Source organism: Hippocampus comes, unplaced genomic scaffold (genome assembly GCF_001891065.2).
Source record: "Hippocampus comes isolate QL1 unplaced genomic scaffold, H_comes_QL1_v1.1 scaffold132, whole genome shotgun sequence".
Classification (NCBI taxonomy): Eukaryota; Metazoa; Chordata; class Actinopteri; order Syngnathiformes; family Syngnathidae; genus Hippocampus; species Hippocampus comes.
In genome coordinates this window covers 3,664,573-3,685,780 of record NW_017805467.1, presented here as the reverse complement: position 1 = coordinate 3,685,780, position 21,208 = coordinate 3,664,573, and the positions used below count along the sequence as shown (strand labels likewise).

At 40.3% G+C, this 21,208-nt stretch overlaps 1 protein-coding gene and 1 long non-coding RNA gene across 2 annotated transcripts; one reads left to right on the top strand and one right to left on the bottom strand.

The window, feature by feature from the left end:
- The first annotated feature begins 391 nt into the window (after nt 1-391).
- mfsd12b (major facilitator superfamily domain containing 12b) lies at nt 392-20,950 on the top strand. Its single transcript, XM_019875227.1, has 9 exons — nt 392-2,050; nt 7,430-7,640; nt 9,948-10,068; nt 13,056-13,229; nt 15,841-15,933; nt 16,006-16,098; nt 17,195-17,368; nt 18,187-18,281; nt 20,303-20,950. Exons 1-9 carry the CDS (start codon nt 1,768-1,770, stop codon nt 20,439-20,441), a joined length of 1,383 nt encoding a protein of 460 aa, XP_019730786.1. The 5' UTR covers nt 392-1,767; the 3' UTR covers nt 20,442-20,950.
- LOC109519008 (uncharacterized) lies at nt 9,615-10,004 on the bottom strand. Its single transcript, XR_002168860.1, has 2 exons — nt 9,919-10,004; nt 9,615-9,834 (listed from the first exon to the last, which is right to left on the bottom strand). It is a non-coding gene; the product is annotated as an uncharacterized LOC109519008 (long non-coding RNA).
- Nucleotides 20,951-21,208: the final 258 nt, after the last annotated feature.

Below are 21,208 nucleotides of genomic sequence, written 5' to 3'. Positions count from 1 at the left end.
TGCAACATTGTACAAACAGTCTTGGTGCACTTATGTGCAATTCACATGTTCAAGTTTCTTAGCTGCAGATGAAGAAAACTTGACCTTTTTTTTTTTTTTTTGGTTTAGAATAAAACAATTGGGGAATTATTGGCCGCTGCTTTCAAAATGCAGTTTCATTTCAGTTTATCCTTTGTCTTAGCTAAATGTACACATAGGTGACAATAAAAAATTATGCGTGGATTGAGAGGAGAAAGAAAATGAACATGCCAGGTGGCCAGACGCGATGTTGGACGTGTAAAAGATGGGTCATGTGCGCGTGCGTATGCGCGAATTCGTCACCTGATCTCAGCCCATTTATCACTTTTTGGAGAGACTTTGGACCTACAAAACAAGACAGCAAATTTCCACCATGTTCTCATCACAACAGCAAGGGAAGGCAACATAGGAAGGAAGTATAGGACATACAATAACTTTAAGTACAGCTGCACAAGCTAAAGGTATGTATGGCATTTGTCTGCCATTACGAAGGTACAATTTGGTTTCGATTGACACAGAGGTATTTAACAGTTTATTGTGGTTTGTGGTCGTGCAAAACTACACTATCAGAGTGCTTCTAAAGCTACCCCCCCCCCAAAAAAAAATGGGAAACGATGCAAAGCAGTATTGAAAATTCCAACCTCTGCAGCACAAAAGGAATAGGCTTTCACTATTCTATGACATGTTTTTCCACATGAAGTCAATGCAGGAGGATATCCGGTGGGATGTGACTGCAAACTTTTTTCGTGTGTGAGGGAGGGGGTACTGCCCCTCGGAGAAAGTTTCCACTCAATATGCACCTGGGATTTTTTTCTTTTGTTCGGGTTGTTTGTCTTAAAATTGTCACTTACACTTGTATGGACGGATTGCTGTGTTTTGGGATATTAAGCAGTATCGTATGCCAACGTGTGCGTCGTGCAGCTGTTTCGACGGAAGTTGGGGTACACGTTGGCGTCAGAAGAGCACGTTGGACTTCATTTCCCGCCATGCAATTGACCGTCATCTTCCGAAACACTTCGTTTGCACTTTTTTTGGAGGCTTTGTTTAGACAAACATGGACATTGATTGTCTTTCAAGTGTTCTGCTGCTGTGTCCTTTTGAGTTGCTTCTGTTTTGAGATGAGTTGAACTTGTCTCGTTACGACTCAGTGATTCGAATGGAGAAGTGGAACGACGACAAGCTTGTTAAAAAAAAGACACGAAAACGGAAGTTTGGAGCCAGCGCTGAAAACGCGAACAACATAATTGAGACTTGAATGGCAAGTTTCACCGGGTGATTGTTTTTTGCTCAGTCAGCAGCTGGAGTTCTCTGTGCTTTGTCCGGAAAAGAAAGGAAGTACTTTTGGTCACGAGTGAAAGGAACCCAGAGCGTGATTATACATGTTTGCACTGCCTTAAAGCGTTTCTAAGCAAAGGTCTATTTATCATTTCGATTCCTAGGAGGTGGAGGATCGAAACGTGACCCTGAAAGCTCCACCTCAGTGTCTGATGTAGCGCTTCAAGAATCCCTTGGCCTTTTTTAAGTGTTACAACCATTGATCTCGGATTAGTTTTCGCGAGGTGGGGACCACTGTGTCATAATCCCTAACGATGAATTGATTAGATGCTTAACGCCGCAGATTTTCCTGAAAGCGTAGCAAGGTGGATTGTACGTGTTCCTGATTTTAGTGTAAGTATTGTATATTTGTAAATACGACAAGGACATATCTCTAAATTGTAAATAAAGACACTTTAATCACCCGTCCAAGTCATGGAGCCGTGTGACCCGGTCGAGAGGGAGATAAGGACCTTGTCGCTCTGCCGGCGTTTGTGTTACGCCGCCGGGCATTTTCTCAATGATTTGTGTGCCTCGATGTGGTTCACCTACCTGCTGGTCTACCTGCACTCGGTCCTGGGCCTCCGGAGCACCTTTGCCGGCGTGCTGCTGCTCATCGGACAGGTGGCTGATGGAGTGTGCACTCCGATCATTGGATTTGAATCCGACAGAACTCCCGGCCTGAGACACGGCAAGAGAAAAAGCTGGCATTTGTTGGGTGAGTAATGCGAGCGTTTGTTTTAGTCTACGCAAAGGGACGAGAACACTGGGATTTGGTTGTCGATTGAAATGTAACCGCAGGTGGCAAGAGTACGTGCGATCATTATTTAAGTACAAGTAGAGAAGGTTGTGGCGGGAGAAGTCGCGAGTCCTAATTAAAATGCTTTACTTAGGTAAAAGTACAGCCCAAACCACTATTTAACGCTCCCATGCACGAATTGTGACAACTTCAGGCAGGACTTTTTTTACCCCTTGTTTTTATTACTCTTAAAAGCATTAAATGCATATATTTTTTTCCTAAAAGTGTCAGCTGGTCGAAACTCAACTCATCTTTAATTATAGAGCACTATAAAAAGAAAACCACAGCTGTAAGAAAATGCCGCGCATATGATCGAACACAAAACACTATAAATAAAATATTAAAATAAATATCTAAAATATTATTTTACAATTCGTGGCATTTAAAACACACAACTGCAACAAAGTGCTGTACATAAGATCAAGCATAAAACAGTAATACATTATCAAACTATAGAATACATTCAGTTCTAATTAAAATATTCAAGATCTTTTCATATTTGCATTTGGGATACAGGCGGTCATGAGTTTCATTCCCTCTGATTGCAGTCTACAATGGCCACATATGGCCTGCTTCTGCACTCACAGTGGCCTATCAATACTTCATTCATACACCCTGAACTAGTAGGGCACTCATTGGCAAACAACCATTCACACTCACAATCACACCTTAGGACAATTTAGAGTGACCAATTAACATACCGTGCATCTTTTTGGAATGTGGGATGAAGCTGGAGTACCCGGAGAAAACCCATGGAGGCACGGGAGAACATGCAAATTCCACACAGGAAGGCTGAGGCCAGAATCGAACCCATGACCTGTGCATTTTGAGGCGGATCTGCTACACATATTTTTGTCCTTACTTACAGTAAAATGCCATTTTCATCATACATCTCCTTAGGAAGCGTGCCACCTTATGTGGCCCCGCCTCCCATAGCACTGGCGAAAAATGGTTGCGCCCTCAATCGTTTCAATGGCCCATCATTGCGCTACATGTTTTGCCGTGATGGAAAGGCACCTTGATTTAAAAAAAAAAAAAAAAAAAAAAAATTAAAAATCCTCACCAAAATGTCAGAAAAGCCCATCCAATCGGAGAACGGTTGTCGGAGCAATTTGTTGCTATTTTGAGGATTTTCTTTTACAGGTAACTGCATAAGGAATTTAAAATGCCATTTTCATCATACATCTCCTTAAGAAGCGTGCCATCTTATGTGTCCTCTGCGGTGTCACCAAAATGTCAGAAAACACCACCCAATAGGAGAGGGGTTGTCGGAGCGATTTGTTGCTATTTTGAGGATTTTCTTTTGCAGGTAACTGCATAAGGAATATGGAAGAAGCCTTAGGAAATGCAGTGTCTCAGTGTCCCACGATTTGGGACACACGACAGATGACATACAGTGACATGTTTAACAATACACTGCTCAGCCTGAAATATACCTCAAAGTGGTCTTTATTTCACTGTAGTTGACGAGCAAGATCAAACTCTCCCAAGTTCCTGCCGAGCCATTTGTAAAAGGATGCACCCATTCCCTTTTCTGCTGCTGGTCTTCTCCTCCCTATTCTTAAAATGAGCATGACCAGGGCTTTCTTTTTCAACAGTGAAGGATACATCTTGGCAAGATGCTGTCTACTTCTCATCTAAACCAGCAGCAAAAGTCTCATTGCTTATTTCCTGCTAGGCTGCTAGTCAGCACTTACAAATATGGGCACACTTCCAACCAGGGTACCATCGTCTTTCCTCCCTGCCATGCAAGCCTTTTACACTTAGAGAGTGCAGTGTCAAAAGAGCTTAACTTGACTTGGAGGGTACTGTATGTACTCAACAATCCAGTAGGCCAATTGTGTCCAACTGTTTTTTGTCACAGGTCACATCGAAATTCTGGTTTCCCTCAGAGGGCTGTTATGAGTGAAAGCCATTTAATTTATCTTCCTATTCTCCTTTCGGCACGTCCCTATTCAGGCGTCGCCATAGCGAGTCAGTAATTTCCAACTGCCCCTGTAAACCGTCCTACCAACTCGCATGGTCGTCTCGGCAAAAGTTTTACGCCGGATGCCATTCCTGACGCAACCCTCCCCATTTCTCTGGGCTTGGGACCGGCACTGGGGAACAGTGCACCCCCAGGGGAGGGCACTGCTCCCCAGCGGCTGGGTTGAAAGCCATTTAATTTATATTAATACAAAAATATATTGTACACAATTGTCCCTGCAATTAATTATGTCCTGTGTATTGTTAACAACTAATTGAATGAGAAATAAGAAGTTATCAATAATTGTAAGAAAAAAAAGGTTGGCAAAATTCTGACTTTAAAGTCAGAATTCTGACTTTAATCTCAGAATTCTGACTTTAAAGTGAGAATTCTGACTTTAATCTCAGAATTCTGACTTTAAAGTCAGAATTTATAATAAAGTCAGAACTTTAATCTCAGAATTCAGTCAGAAAGAGAATAAAGAATTCTGACTTTATTCTCTTTCTGACTGAATTCTGAGATTAAAGTTCTGAATAAAGTCAGAATTCTGACTTTAAAGTCAGAATTCTGAGATTAAAGTCAGAAATCTGAGAATAAAATCAGAATTCTCACTTTAAAGTGAGAATTTTGCCAACCTTGTTTTTTTGTTTTCTTCATTGGCCCTAATCCTCTTCTGTATAATCCTCTTCCGTATGATTGATTTATTTTAAAGGATAAAGATATTCGTACTGTCTGTTCAGTGAAGAAAAATCACAATTTTGGTTTAGGTTTTCTGTCAAAATGAAAATAATTAACGGTAAGTCATTTTGCAATAAACAAAGTGGACACTAAAGTGATGTGGTGGGCTTCTCCTGATTTTTTTTATTTTTTATTTTTTGAGGAGGGGCACAATGAAAAAAAAAAGCATTTATCGTTGTCCTTACACAGTGGTCGTACTGAGAAGGAAAAAACATAAAGCTAGTAAACGTCAGCTCAGGAGTTTTGCCATCAAAAGCTTTGTGAAAGTTGTCAACTAACAAAAAAACATGGTTAATGTTGATGACAACAGATGCACCCTATTTGTATCATGGGTTTTTTGTTGTTGTTTTTTTTCTCCAGATTAGATCGAGCATTTTTCAGTGTCAGAAAGTATTTGTTTTTAGGCTGTCATAAGACCCAATGCATTTGCCGTGAATCATTCTTGTCACCAACATCAAGCAATTCTCTTAAAGGCCATCAAGAGAGAATATTGTGCTTCACTGTTGTTAACACTCCCTGATCTCTGTTACTTCGTGTTGCTTTTTTTATTCGTCCTAAATATTCTAGTCAGTCAATGAATCAAAATGTCCTCCATAGTTGACCGTCTGTTAACAATCTCTTTATATCATGTCACCATCCGTAGAGGTTACCAAAAAAAAGTAACAAACCTCCTTTCATGAAATCAGGAGCAGTGTTTTTCAAATGTAGGGAGTAAAATTAAAGAAATGTCAGAAAAATGAAATACTAAAATAAAGTACAGGTACCCGAAAACTCTACTTGATGAGAGGAGAGTATTTGTATGGCCTGATATTTACTTTTTAAAATATGTTTTTCAAAGGACTGCTGTGGAAAAAAAGGTAGTTTGGACCGATGGTTCTCAAACTGAGCTTCGGGGACCTGTGAGGGTCCTTGAGCTGTAGGTTGGGGCTAAGCAAAATAAATAGCATTATATCTTATGATTAAAAAAAGAAGTGCACACCAACATGAAGGTGAAGCTCTCTAAATATTATGACACATCACATATATCTGACATCCTTAGATTAATAAAGTCTTTTTTGGTTTTGTATTTTTAGAACAAAAGACATATTGTAGGAATAAGTCTTTTTTTTTCCGGAATAAAAGGCTTAATATTAAAGAATAAAGTTGTTTTCTTGTTAAAACGGGAGTTCCCCCCCCCCCCGTTAGACATTCACTTTAGTATTATATCATGTGACGTTTTGGAAAAATAAATACTTTGTTTTTGCCAATATTGCCTCTTTTTTTTCCTTGAAAAAAATAATATACATTTTATTTCCTCCAGAAGATGAATTTGTCATTGTTAACTTCAATTCCTATTGAGCGTATATAATAGTTATATGTGATTGGCGTTAAGAATATGGGGTTGTTTTTTTTTTTTTTTTGGTCCTTGGGGGGAAAAAAAAAATCATCCAAGGTACATGGTCCTTGGAGCCAAAAAGTTAGAGAACCCCTCCTTCGTTTAGTCAAGATCAGCTCTGATGATGACCTATCATTTTTACATACTGCTGTAAATCCAGTGTAATCATATGGTCGAAAAATACACTCAAACTTGTTGTTGAATACAACCTCCTCCAAGTCCTGCTACGGACGAGAAATCATGTCGGAAAGGGGCGAGTTAGTCTACATACTGATTACCTTTTAACGTGGCCTCGAGCTGTGTTGTGTCGATAAAAGAAAAACGGACAACCAAATTAAAATCTGCATATTCAACCCATTGATGTCAACTTTGTTTGAGACTGAATTTATTTAATTGTACAATTCGCGGTGCTCCAATATTTGTCCAAAGCAAATGAAATTAAATGAGCTTGATATTGAAAATCCTTATATTACCAAATGCCTACATTTTTAGAACCTGTTTTACAAGGCTCGACAAATATTTTCAATTACGTCGGTGACACGACACGTTTCCCTTTTCGCCTCCCTCTGAGAAGTGTTTTTTGCCAAATCCAAACCTGTACTTGTAATGTTCTATTGGTATTGACTTCTCTTTGAAAAGGCATGTTGCACATTGTTTTCATTCTTCACCCTGAAAAAAAACAAAACTAAAAAGAGTATAATATTTGATGTACGTCTTGTGAAGACACTCATTTGAGCAAAAATTGAAGAAATGAAAAGATGTCAAATTTTGTGGATCACGGTCTCTAATAATAAATGACTTGCTTTGGGTTCAATAGCTGCATGAATATTGTCCTCAAATGCCCAAACTGCTGCTGGCGGGTTAGCGAGCTTGCCCCAAAAGCACAATTGCGAGAAACAAGAAGTAAGGTGTCTCAATGTGATGTAGTTATCTTATGAAATCACCATGGGACACTAATGGATGGTTGTTTTCTTGATCATACAGTCAGATGACTCATCTTTGTGCAGCACATGACATTTTCCTAGATACAATCCCTTAACGCTAAAGTAAAACCCGACGCCAAAGGTTCACATCTTGCATAGCAAGGGATTGTATTGTATTGAAAAGAAAAAAAAAACCTAGATGTGAATGTACCTTTCACTGACAATGACAATTAAATCAGTTTTTATTCTGATGAAACCATCTCTTCCAACAATTCTGCACTTCTCCCCATTTCCAGGAACCATCTGTGTTATCCTGTCTTTTCCCTTCATTTTCAACCCCTGCCTGGCCTGCTCGACAAGCACCCCACAATGGGCCGAGGTCATCTACTTCGCCCCTCTCATCGTCATCTTCCAGTTTGGCTGGGCGGCCACTCAGATTTCACATCTCGCCCTCATTCCAGAGCTGGTGGCCAGTGAGAGTGCAAAGGTGGAACTCACTGCGTACAGGTGGGCTTATGACATCATCACGGATGCCCTAAAGGCAGACCAGCTCACCTAGTGGGCGAGAGAGGCAAATGCTGAGGGTGCCGAAAATCGGGTGAAAGTTCTCCTGCAATGTAATTAGGCGCTGTGTGTTACCTGTGTTGAATTTCTAGAATTAGGATGTGCTAGTCGTAAATGAAAAGTATTCGGTTGTTGAGTACAATTTGGAAAAATCATTTTTTTCGTAAAATCTGTCATATTAAAGAGCAGCAAGAACATCTAGAAACATTAATTTATTTAATGTCTAACTAAATAGTTAAAACAGTGACAGCCTCGTTTGTTGGGCAGAAAAGTGAAAGGAGTAAATGTAAGGTTGGCGCTTGGTCATAAAAATTCAAACTTTGTACATCATGTTTGCATGCCACTTTTTTACAATAACGTTTTCTCGTGTCATTTTTGCAGATTTTTCTCAAAATCAAATGCAATTGTACTTCAGTGCACCTTATTGTCAGTGACAAATGTGAGGAATGAAACATCTTGATAATCTATCAAACTGCTCAAATAAAAACGGACAAAAGGAAAATGTTGCTTGATCTTAGTCAAATCCCAATAAAATCTTCTGTGGATGAATGACTCTTTCCAATGGGGAAGCTGAGCATCTTTGCAATAACGTAACAACTGACTCTGACAGCTAACATAGAATAAAATGTAAATACTTTTGCAGGGGGTGGGGGGGATTTATTGATGTGACCCTAAAGAACTTTGTAAAGATGTCAAAATGACCAAAACTGCCCAAAATGGGAGCAAGAGAGGTCAAGTTGTTGCTCTTTTTGGTTTATCCAATTCGGTGCTGCAACAGCAAGTCACTTTCATGATTTGTTTTAACAATAACAATCCCGTCATGAAATAGAAAAACAAGTCCCACTTCCATATTTTTAATTGTGTGACGTTAACTTTTAAATTAAAGGCTATGTTAAAACTGATGTTGTTTGACTTTTGGAAGCGCATGCAAATCGTCGATGGAGGGGGGGGGGGGACCATATAAAATCTCGCCCAGGGCGCACATAGACTAGAAAAGGAGCATTACCAGTATAACAACTGCATGCAGTACTCCCCCCCCAAAAAAAAAGAAGTATGATGTATCCGGAGGGGAGAGAACATTTGTGGCAAACAGAAGTGGATTTATGTTCAGATTTCATTTCACTATTTGCGGTGGGCCTGTGGAACTGGTGGCATTTTGACTCTTGGGGATCAAAACCGCTAACCTTGACCTCTGACACACAGTTAGAGTAGGTGAAGACTCTGAACCACGGCTGTCAAGCTCAAGTGGCTCGCCACATCATTTTTATGTGGCCTACAAAAGCAAATCATATGCACTGACCTCTTGTCTCGTTCTAAAATACCAACATTGCAAATGTTCTTCACTTTCAAAAACGCTCACATATTTTTTGGCTCCCAATTTATAAATAAATGGAATACTTGAACAACTATTTTTTACTGGCCTCCGATTTCCAAACTAGTTATACATCAATTTGTTGCGTACGTATAACATGAGGCAATCATTACGGCCCTCTGAAGGAAAGCAGAACTACGATGAGGGTATGACACTGCTGCGCTAAACCATTTTACGCTGGTTGTGGCTTTTAAAATTTAGAAAGATGCCCACGCCAGCACAATCTTACGAGATCAGCTGAACTTTATTTGGGGTTAATCATTCACTTTATTTGTGGTCAGGTGTGCTTTTATTTCCATTTAACCTTTCAGCATGACCGGTGACTATGAGACAATCGCATTGATTTACTCTTTTAACTCATTCACTCCCAAAGACATATTTGTCTTTTCAGACTTCACACATTCAATCCCTGAAAGTCAATTAAAAAAAAAAAATTATACGGGTCTGAAAATGGCTGGTACTGAATGAGATAAGAAAGCCGATGTATCATTCAGAATTTTAGTTTGATCAGCATTTCGTAAAAATCCACCGCAAACCAGAAAAGCTCACATGAAGAAATGTTCATTTTATTGATATAGCAGCACTTACTCATTCCACATTGTGTTCCCTTTCTTAGTTTGCCAGTTTACGTGACTATTTCGTCATGTGTGGATACGTGTCATGAGACAAAAGTTGACAAAAAAAGAATCCGGTGTCTTTTAGTCATTCAGTTCTTTCTTGTTTGGGAGGAACTTGAAGTGTCTGATGTCAATGTCATGGGGCTTTCTATAATATTGGCAAAAAATATACATACATACGTATTAGATGTGATGTCAATATATCGGTTTTAAAGCTGAAGAAGTAAGTCACTTGAATGTATTGCTGTGCCTCTTTGACAGGTATGCCTTCAGTGTGATGGCCAACATCATCGTGTACACGGTGGCCTTTCTGCTCTTTCACTTCCTGGCCCAAGAGGACTTCACCGACAACCTGGGCAAGGAAGACATTCCTCTGTTTAGGGTAAGATTGGAGTGGCGTTCCAGTGTGCTTTTCATAGGTGCAGGATGGACATTTTTGACTTCCCAGTCATCTGGAATGTAGCATTGTCTGTCGTCATAGTCAACTGAGCGTGACAGTTTTTTTTTTTCTTTCATTGCTCAGCCCCAAGTGATGTGCGCCATGAATTCTGCTTAGCCACAAGTAGTCAGACAAATATGATGTTACCGGGGAAAACAATGTTATGAATTCCGTTGATCCGCTCTGCTATTAGCTAGTGAGTTTAACTTTTTCGAAAATGTTTTTCATTACATTAAAGAAAAAAAAAACGGGTATATTGACATGAAAATATAAAATTTGAATGAAAAGCAGCAGCGAGAATAAATGATATTTTCTGCTCCTTACCACAGGAAAATAATTACATTTCACTTTAAAATGTCCATTTACTGTAGCCTCTCTGTTAAAAAAAAAAAAAAAAGCACCTGTCTTCTAAATAATTTTCAACCTATTCTGCAGATGACTGTCTTAATAATTTCATAATTATTAAAAACAAGTTAAACTGGAACTAAATCAGTGAGTCAACACAGAAATTCAAATGTCCAGCTAATATTTAGACTATAGCATACACAGCATATACATACATACATACATATGATTGCAACTTTGTGTTTGTCATATGTATTTTTTTCTTTTTAAAGAAAAACAGCCCTCGGTTAAGTTTTTTTGTAACATGCTTTAATAACTGCTGCTGTATTTCGCCATTATCAAAAATAAAGCTATTTTGTGAAAAATTAAAACACTGGTTGAAAATAACCCTTTCAGCAACTCATAGTTTACAAAGGGTAAAATTCATGAAATCAAAGAACAGAAGTTCTTACGATTTCATCCAAAAATGTCTGGTTCACTTCCTCTTTTTTTTTTTTTTTTTAAGAATCAGAATTGAATCAAAGGACTGGAATCGTCCAAATTCAGTCAATCCCATCCGAATATCTTTTTTTTTTCCAGCTTCAACCTTCAATAAATAGTCACATTTTCTCAGTTTTGCCAATTTGCGATGAGCACCACTTCACATATTTAAATCTTCATCTCACGTCGCTTGCTGGAACTAGTGCACACCGAGTGATTTTCGAGCAAAGTGACAGATTCAGTGATGGCAGGTTTACGTGAAATGGCACAAAGTGGATTATGGTCAGTCAAAAGTAAAGTTAATGGAGTCACACCAAAACCAACATAGACCTCGAAGTGCTGTAAACCCAGATAAGACCTAAAGCCCCCTTTCAATAACCCAATAGTTTTATTAAATTTCTGTGGGACGAAACTAACAGGAAACTCTATCCCCTCATCATTTTGTTGCAAAAGCACAACCCCAACGCCAATTGTGTGGCATCTACCTGCAACTTTAAAGGCCGTCCAAAATGTTGGGCTACCAACAAAGGAGCAGAACACAGTAGAGCCTTAACTGCCTCAAAAGCCTCCTGACACCGGGTGGACCTGATGAGCTCTGCCTTATCCTTGAACAGATTGGTTAGGGGGGATACTACATGAGAAAAGTTTTCACAGAAAGCACGATAGTACACCGCCAGGCCCAGGAAGCGCATACGTTCTCCCTAATAGGAGATAGGTGTAGAAATTGCTTCTATTGGACAAACAAAACCCCTGACCTCCAACCAACAATACACAAAAAAGAACAAAATTGCCAAACTACAAACACCACCAAAATTAGTAGACAGGAAACTACTTTCCAAACACTTAACTTCGGACGAGCCTCCACCTTTCAAATGAGCGGATGCAAACAACAACATAGGCCAATTGAATGCTTATTTGCAAATAATGAGTTGCCCTAAACCCGGGATCGGCAACACGCGGCTCAAGAGCCGCATGCGGCTCTTTATCGCACCCTAGTGGCTCCCTGGAGCTTTGTCAAAAATGTTTGAAAATGGAAAAAGATGTTTTTGTTTCAATATGTTTTCTATAAGAGGAGAAACATTAACGTTTTCCAATGCTGTAAAAATGTGTCAAATAAAATAACATTTCAACATTTCGTCAATGAGGATTTGCGTCATCGCCTGCGACACCCACTCCCATGCCTCATTCATCTTCGCGGTCGTTATGGCTGTTTCTCATTACGGCATGCGTGTGTAAGTGTGTGTGTATGCGCGTGTGCGCTAACGGGTCGATCGTGGGAGGTTGGTTGAACGAAAAGTAGATCTTCCGTCAAAAACGTTTGGACACCCCTGCACTGCAGGATGAACTGCAGGGGGAAAAATCATTTAATCATGAATGCTTGTGTATTTGTAGCCAACTTAGTCATGTTAATAGTAGGCTAATATTGCTAATATAGATACATACAGCATATGTTGCCTTCATTATAAGGCTTTTAATTTTTTGCGGCTGCAGGCATATTTGTGGGGTTTTTTTTTTTGGTCCAAAGAAAATATGGCTCTTTCAACATTTTGGGTTGCCGACCCCTGCCCTAAACAATAAAAAGGTGTATGGGATGCGAGCGTGTAAATATCTGAAGTGTATGCAAAGTACATGCAGTAATGTGTGAATGCAGCAACCAAACAAAAGTTGTGTTCACTGAGGGCGGAGAGCCGGAAAGCGATAGATTAGGAGCACACATATCTAGTATGTAAGACAGATGTATGGAACGTCCCTCCCCGTGACATTCTGCACTTTTTCTAAATTTATTTGACATCATTTATCCAATTATTTCCCCATTCCCTGAGCCCAGTTTGAGAACCCCTGCATCAGAGCGCAAGTGGCGCTAGTGGTGTAGTGCAGTGCCACCCCAAGTCTTCACGGGGTGGCACCTCGGCTTGACGTCGTGCTGCCTGGTACTGGTAGTGCTTAAGTGCTGTTGAAAATTAAGGGATGGCATGAGCCAGTCACTGTCGGTGCTGTCGTAAAAAGTAAAAAAAAAAAAGTTGTAGCAATGCTTAAGATATTCATTGTACATGCACCTTCTGTCACACTTCCTATGTTTACCTGAGCTCTCCTCTGCACAACAGATACTGGCTCTCGCTCTGCTGGGTGTTGGAGCAGTGTTCTCCTTCATATTTCACATTGGCATCAAGGAGAAGTCAGGAGACGATCCACTGCTCGCACCTTCTCCAGATGAGGATGCGCCGCGTGTTCGAGTGTTGCAGTGGCAGCACTGGCTTAAAGAGCCTTCGTTCTACCAGGTGACAGCCCCTTCACTAATACTTGCAAGTAGCGCAATGCTAAATTACACATTTCATTACAATGATACTTTTTATATATTAATCAAGTTTCCTGTTTTATTAGCTTAAACATATTTCTGGGCAGCACAGTTGTCAATTGGTCACAAGGTCTCTTTCGCAATTCTGTCGTTCAAGGCCGTTGTTGGAGTCTGCATTGTCTATTGTAGTGATTCCCAATCAGTATACCGGGCACATTAGTGTGCCGTGGGAGCTTTTTGTGCCGCGGGAAAATTATTTATTCACAACAAATAATGTATCTTTGTCCATCTACCTATGCCAGCAATTTATAGTGACAGAAAGAGCCAATAAATGATCTTCTATTAGATGGAAAAAAGTATGAAATTGACATATGTATCGTCTTTTTGTGACAATGTTGTTTGGTGGTGTGCCGTGGAGATTTTTCGAACTTAAAATATGTGCCTTGGCTCAGAAAAGGTTGGGAAACACTGGTCTATTGCATCGTTTATTTTCCCCATGACGTCAGCCTCAACGTCACCTCGGGCCAAACCACACCAACTGCATTTGACATCATAAGACAAGGGTGGGGCAGGGAGGTTATGATGATGACCCTAAGGGCCCATGATTGGCAGGTGCCCTCCAGTGACTCTCAACAGGCCAATCAAAATCTAAAAGTATGTTGTGGATCCTGATGGGCGGGTGTTTTAAAACATTTCTGATACCTCGCCCTGGCTCAGTATCAAATTTAGAATAGGATCGTTGGAGATAGGCACTCAGAAATGAATCACAAGAGACAAATCTGCTACTAACAAATTGCACGTTTATTAGCGCCACAGAATATGTCACACAATCATTCAATAACACAAGAGACAAATCTGCTACTAACAAATTGCACGTTTATTAGCGCCACAGAATATGTCACAGCATCATTGGATAGCACAAGAGACAAATCTGCTACTAACAAATTGCGCCACACTTGTTTCGTTATCAACTGGCGTTTCACAAACTATTATGCTGACCAACTCTTTCTCACGCAATTCTGTTATGTTGTCATGAGACCGGTCCTGGGAAACAGGAGCCATCTGGCCCTACCTATGAGAAATGAAGTCCGATGGCTCCTGTGAAACGGGAACTCGTTGACAACAACACGTTATACAGCATCTGCCTCGGCGTGTCATCGAATCAACATGTTATAAAACGGAGTATTTTGTGAGGAAAACAGCACATTTTGATCATTATCATATCAGCGGGTCAGAAACAGCTCGTAAAAAATACAGGGGGGTCCTCTGTTCACAAGGGATTTTATGTTACGAGTAGCGCGCAATGAACTAGAAAAGTGCAGCGGCTTAAGAAAAGGTGGTCACGCAGCACAGGAGTGCATGCTCAGTTATTGCCGCAACTGACTGTTTTTCATGTTTACTGTACAGCCTAGAAGTGTTTTCGGCCCAAATATTTACTGTGGTAATGACTTCACTACGATGGTTGGGTAGGTTAGTTATCGACTCTTAACACAAATTCAGGTTAAGTCACTGCTGTAGTGGAGCTCCCTTGTGAACTGAAAACCTGCATGCATGCATGTCGGGTCTGATTTGCCTTTCATTTTGTAAACGACATTAGTTTTACAGGCGTGCGTCAGAAACTTTATTTCTAATGGATCCTTTTAACGGTACATGCATTCGTAGTTAGTACGCCTCTCGACCACACAGAGATGTTCCAACACAGTACATATTATAAGAACTTACATAAAAGGATGAGATCACTGCCAAGGTATTATTTCAATTTTGCGGCCGTATTTTATACAATAGTGATTAATTTTACCATATGATGTACAGAATTGTCATCTTCGTCCTGCTTCTTATTCAAGTCCTCTGAAAGGCACATGTAAGCACGTGTAGTTAGTTTAAACATATATTCTACTGTACATGCAGTATGTTCTCAAATTTTGAACAAGAAATTTTATTTATTGGTCTTAACATCTTTAAAAGTGGGTCATGACTTAGTGACAATGAGAACATGGGTTTCTGTGTGATGACAGGTACCAAAATGACTAATACTGATTCAGAATACTGTATACATGAGTCAAAGCTGAAAGACTTGCAAGAAACCATGACTTATTCTGTTGTATGAATGGTAAATAGATGAATTTTGTGCCTTCTGCTCACTCATGGAAGAGCAACTTGTTCTGCCTTTCACTACCAGTCGATTGCATTATACAGTATATGAATAAAGATACATTTGTCATTTATAAGTAATCATTTTCAGACAAATGTTAGTGAAAGCAGATAATTTTCCTACACCTGTGATGGCACACTAAGTGACATGGCACCATGGATGGGGAATCACTGCCCTGGAAAATAGTCATTTCAATTGGAAGCTTTGAGGTTGAGGGTCCAAAGTAATTTTTTTCCCGTGGCCTAATGCCCTGGTGGCGCCCCTGTCACAAGGTCAAATGATCCTATTAAATGATTTTGTGCATTTAGTGCCAGTTCGTCCTCTGAATCGGGATGCAGGACAAAAGACCTTTTAAAAACCAAAACTGCAAATGCTTAACATACTGTTTAAAAAAAACGCCGCAAAGCTGACTAATTCTCATTCACTTTACTTTTCATCCAAGGTGGCCTTCCTCTACATGTGCACGAGACTCATTGTCAACCTGTCCCAGTCGTACATCTCTGTTTACCTCACTAACTCACTCTTGCTGCCAAAGGTAAGAGATTGCCTCACGTCAGCATGCGATTTCTGTCTGTTTTTCTCTAACGTGTACCTTGATGTCTCACAGAAATACATCGCCATCATTCCGCTTGTGATGTATGTCAGCGGCTTCGTTAGCTCGCTGACCATGAAGCCAATCAGCAAGTTTGTCGGCATCACTGTGAGTAGAATAACTTTGCAATCCGTTCAGTTGAATGTTTTTGTGTAATCAATATCTGACAAAATCATGACACGCCCCATTTTTGGTAAATATCGATATACACTGAAGCGAGGACATTTGGCTACGATGTAGGTTGAAATAGTCAGTGTGTACCTTCTAAATGTACTGTCCGGTGGAGTGTACTTACTTTTCCTGCATACGCCTTGTTGTTTGCAGCAGTTATAGATGAAACAGGACAGAATCAAAGTGTCCTTTCACCAGTGGGTCAGAGACGTCATGCTGAAACCGTGCGTGACGTCCCACACGTCTGCTATGAGCTAAATTTAAAAGTAAACGAGAAGCTGTCGCGTCCATTGACAAAAAAAAAAGAGATTGGTTCACTTCTTCTCCCCTACGCAAATCCGCTTCAATTCCAAGCGCCGACTCTCAGGTCCAAATACACATCCGTGCAACGCGCCGATGCTCCTCTCTCATCATTCCGAGCCCCACCAACCATCCATCCAATTGCACTAATGCAGACTGTCCAACAGCGCCGATATCTCCGCTGAACAAAATGGGGCCGTGAAGAATGCTGCCCATTACAGGCGCAAAAAAAAAACACAAGCACCTCGGAGCTGTCAACTGACGACAGTCAAATAGCACCGACATTCCCCCATCAAAATCAGTTCTGTTACATGCGTGCTGCCGAGAAGGCGCAACCAACAAGCGCAGATTCTGCTCCTTTGGCGAATGTCGTGGCCAAAACGCTAAAAAACGGTCCACAATGGGTCCACATGGAGCACAACAAACTCCATATGACAAAACAAAAGACAAAAATGACAAAAAAAAAGCAGAGCTCTTGAAGAGCACTTGCAGATGGCTGCCAACTACATCTTCAACGGGCACCAAAGTATTTTCATACATACGGTCGATGAGTTGGGTACTTTTGAAATCAACAAAACAAGGCTCAAAACTGAACAGTTAATTTATTTCACATAATTTATACAACAATTTGTATTTGTTTTTGCAGTAGTTTTGATAATGGTCTCTTGTGGTGACAGTCAACGATCATGTAATGAATGTATGATATTTTAGAGAGATACACTGTACTTTTCAGATCATGTATTTTGTCGGCCTGCTGCTGGTGATCAGCTTTGCCCTCTGGGTGCTTTTTGACAAGAACATGGGAGCTGAAAGCATCTATGGCGCAACTGTGCTGCTGGGAGCCGGCTCCGCTGTCATCCTGGTCATGTCCCTCTCCATGACCGCCAAACTCATCGGGGAGCAGACGGTAAGTGTGGGGAAGACGCGCCCGAAAACTGACACCCATGTCAGCTTGCGGAGACAGATAAGCAGAATTTGTTCTGCTGAGTCATGGCTGGGCTCTTGGGGGGGGGGTGAATAATGTTCTTCATAAACATTGTTTCCCAAACATCTATGACTTGAAGCCTAAATAAAAAATGTGATAAATATTATCATCAGGATCCCCCTGCTCTAAAAAAAAACAGCCAAGACCAGAATGGTTTTGTTGTATAGATTACGCTATCCAAGCCATATCATCAACTCTGGCATGGAAACAAGTGCTCAAAGCTATTCCCATCCTATTAAAATGATACCAAAATAATTCAGCCATTGCATTGATTATGTTAACTTGGATAATAACTCCACTTGTATGATGATTGAAGAACTCTTTATTTCGCAACCGCTCACCTTCACCAACTGTACGACAACTGAACTCTTCCCCCAACCGCGTGCTCTCATTCCCCCTCGTTGAGGCAGCACTGCCCCCTAGCAGTGTGGTATTGTAAAGGTTATTACTAAGAATAAAACAACAGATTAATCTTCCCCATAGTCAAGGAAATGTGATATAATGCCTCTCCTGTTGTCTCTGCAGTAGTGCATGCAAGTTGAACATTCTATATTCAATTCCTATGAGCATACTTTTGCACCCGTTCCATCTTCCCACACAGGGGGAAAAAAAAGATAAAAATCAGACATCTACTGCATCAATAGATTTCCTCGCACTGCGCTTTGCTGTAAGAGTGATGTCATGTCAAGTCTCTGAACCTTCACTTTGTGTGTGTGTGTGTGTGTGTGTATTCTTTGCAGCAAAGTGCAGCTTTTGTTTATGGAGCAATGAGCTTCACGGACAAGGTGGCCAATGGTGTGGGTATCATTATCATTCAGAGTATCAGACCGTGCAGGTGAGCATCACTGCGCCGCTCACATTGTTATTATGTTTATTGTATTTCATGGCATTTTGCTTTAGCGTTTTAAAAAACTTGTTCCCTTATTTCAATCAATTCATTTCAGATATGCAAACAGTGACAGTGATATAGCAAATGTATGTATGTAAAAAATAATAAATGAATAAATAAAAAGGGCCCTGCGATTGGCTGGCAACCGGTTCGGGGTGTCCCCCCCGCCTAGCCCGATGGCTGGGATAGGCTCCAGCACGCCCTGCAACCCTTGTGACGAAAAAGCGGATCAGAAAATGGATGGATGGATAAATAAAAAAGGTTTAGCATAGATTTAATCACCCTCCCCCCTATTGTGCCGTTTACTCAAATTCTGTCAGAGTCCATTCATGCACTCATTTTTAAAGGGCAAGTGTAGAATGTTTTTCAGTGTTTATTCATTTTAAAAACACAATTAATTTCAGTAGTATGCAAAAAAAAATAAAAAATCCTATCACATCCACATCCATTTTTTAGACCATTGTAGGTGACGTAAACACTAATTATATTACAAAGGGTGTGCCTCCCCCTCCAGGAGGCTGCCATGTTTGGCCGCCATATGTCTGCCACCAATATTCGAAGGAGACAAACTCAGCAAATGTACTTCCTCAACACATGACTGCAGCCTATGTTACATGTATCTGACGCATTTATTCCGTCATTTTGCTGAAGAAATTTGGCGGTAGGCTTGCGACATGGGGTCTCTCTGGGGCACTGTAGACTTTGAACTTAGGTCATTGCATTCTATTAGTTCACCACGAGATGGCACTAAATTCTGCGCCATGTCCACGTCCATTTAATACATAATACATTAATAAGTTATCCTCTTTAAGCATTTCTGTATAATAATACAGTACAGTATACAGTACGAAATAACTGATTACAATGACTTGAGTGTAATATTGCCAAAAGGCTTTGGCTGTGAATCCAAATGCTGTTTGTAATGAACAGAGTAATTGTATTCCATTTGTGGCAAATTTCGCACATCATATGAGAAGGGTCAACATTTAAACACATATTTGCAAAGAAAGAATACCATTATTGTAAGATTTGGTTTGCAAGCCACATCTTTTCCCCCCAGCTTGGACCCCTGTGGCTTAAACAATGACACAGCTCATTTTCTGAATTTTCCTGCTCCAAGAATTTTTATTGCCGGATTTATTGATTAATATTTGATGTTGACAATACCTCGCTCCATAATCACAGTCACAGGATTGCAGGTGAGGATGAATGTTAGCTTTCTCTGAGTAGTAGAAGCTGTTTTTTTAGCTCGCTGTTATTGCAGGCCCTGAGGATGAATTTAGTTATGTGCCAAATAAAGAACAAATTTAAAAATTGTCTTATTCTGATCATATACCTAACGGGGTTGCAGGAGGTAGAGTGAGACATTCACTCAAGGCTAACTATTTTATGAAAAGAGAACATTTGCGCTCTTCCATTCTTTTGGAAAACTGCTTGAGGATGTCAAGTCCAGCATGTCATATGATTCACTGCTCTCCTCTCCGACCATGCTAAAAAGCAGAGATGGACATTCCGTCCCTGTGACGGAACGGTCTGTCTGTCCTTCCGTCCCGGACGGACGCCCATTTCTTTGTGTTGTGTTGTTGTGCTTGTCACGCTTTAATATGATAACTTGTCACATCATTGTGTGAAACTTTTGTTAAAACATGAAAGCTATTTTATTTTATGACATTGAACTTTTTTTGGGGGGGGGGGGCGAGGCACCAATCCAGTTGTGTCCTATACGGGTGCATTCAATTGACCGAATTTTGCAGCAGTCACTTTACTGTAGCAAATGCAGCAGCAAAATGACACACACCGGTGGTGGATATGTGTATTCGAGATCAATGGATTGCTTATTGATGATTTTGAAATGGTTACTTTGGGAGGTATTCACTCGTCCTCACCTAAGGATGTTGATTGGGCAAGTGGCCTCAGAGATGCCCAACTGACTTATATCTGTTTTCCCCTCTTTTTCTTATCCACAGCACAGAGGCATGCTGCCCAGAGTGTATTTGGTTCTATCGTGACGTCATGGCAACCGTGACAGGAGGCGTGGGGTTGGCCGCCGCAGTTGGCCTGTTAACAATTCTCATCTGGCCGCTCAAGACGAGGAAATATGAATGATGGATGATGAGTGTCATCCCTAAATTGTGATTGTGAAAAGGAGAAAAAAATCCAATGGATGTTGAATGCATTGTATGCCCGACATCTTTATGGATACAATGGACACAATTCACTTTGCTTTATTTGTTGTTAAAATATATATTCAGTTTTGAACAGATTGGAAAGTTGAACCCCAACATAATGCATAGATATCGAACCTCATTTTTTATGTCTTGTTATTTACTTTCAAACAACCCCACGAACAGCGAACACTATACAATGTAATCCATTCAGGACACTAAACACATTGTTGTCGTGCAGTACTGGAGATTTTTTTGTTTGCTAAATGTTTTATACTATACAGCACATGTTTGATTATAGAAAGCACACGATTCCTTTGTCTGATGTGAAGTGTGTGGCATGTATTTTAAATTAAGTCAAATGATGGTCCCTTGTCAAAGAGTGGCACCGAAACCAGATTAAAAAATAGGAAGACAATCTCAACAATACAATCTCAGCGTGTGACTGAATTTCTAATTTTTCTGGCTCATTGTCTCCTGGAAAACCCCAAGAAATAACTACTCAAGTATTGTTTTCAGGTATCTGTATTTTACTGAATTTATGTTTGTGATGATTTTGTACATTTCTTGTAATGAAATTGGCAGTACTCAGCAACAATCCAATGAGTCTGCTGTGAGAAGGTAAATTTTATGAAGCGAGCTGGTAAAGTGACCAAACGTTGACCTTGTCCATGTGGTTTTGCTGACCATGAACAATGAAATTGGTCC

What these genes read in the sequence shown, in the direction of transcription:
- mfsd12b (XM_019875227.1), top strand. Translation starts at nt 1,768, where the DNA reads ATGGAGCCGTGTGACCCGGTCGAGAGGGAGATAAGGACCTTGTCGCTC. An exon ending in AACTCATCGGGGAGCAGACG is followed by an intron (nt 17,369 to 18,186) that starts GTAAGTGTGGGG and finishes TATTCTTTGCAG; the next exon opens with CAAAGTGCAGCTTTTGTTTA. An exon ending in CAGAGTATCAGACCGTGCAG is followed by an intron (nt 18,282 to 20,302) that starts GTGAGCATCACT and finishes TCTTATCCACAG; the next exon opens with CACAGAGGCATGCTGCCCAG.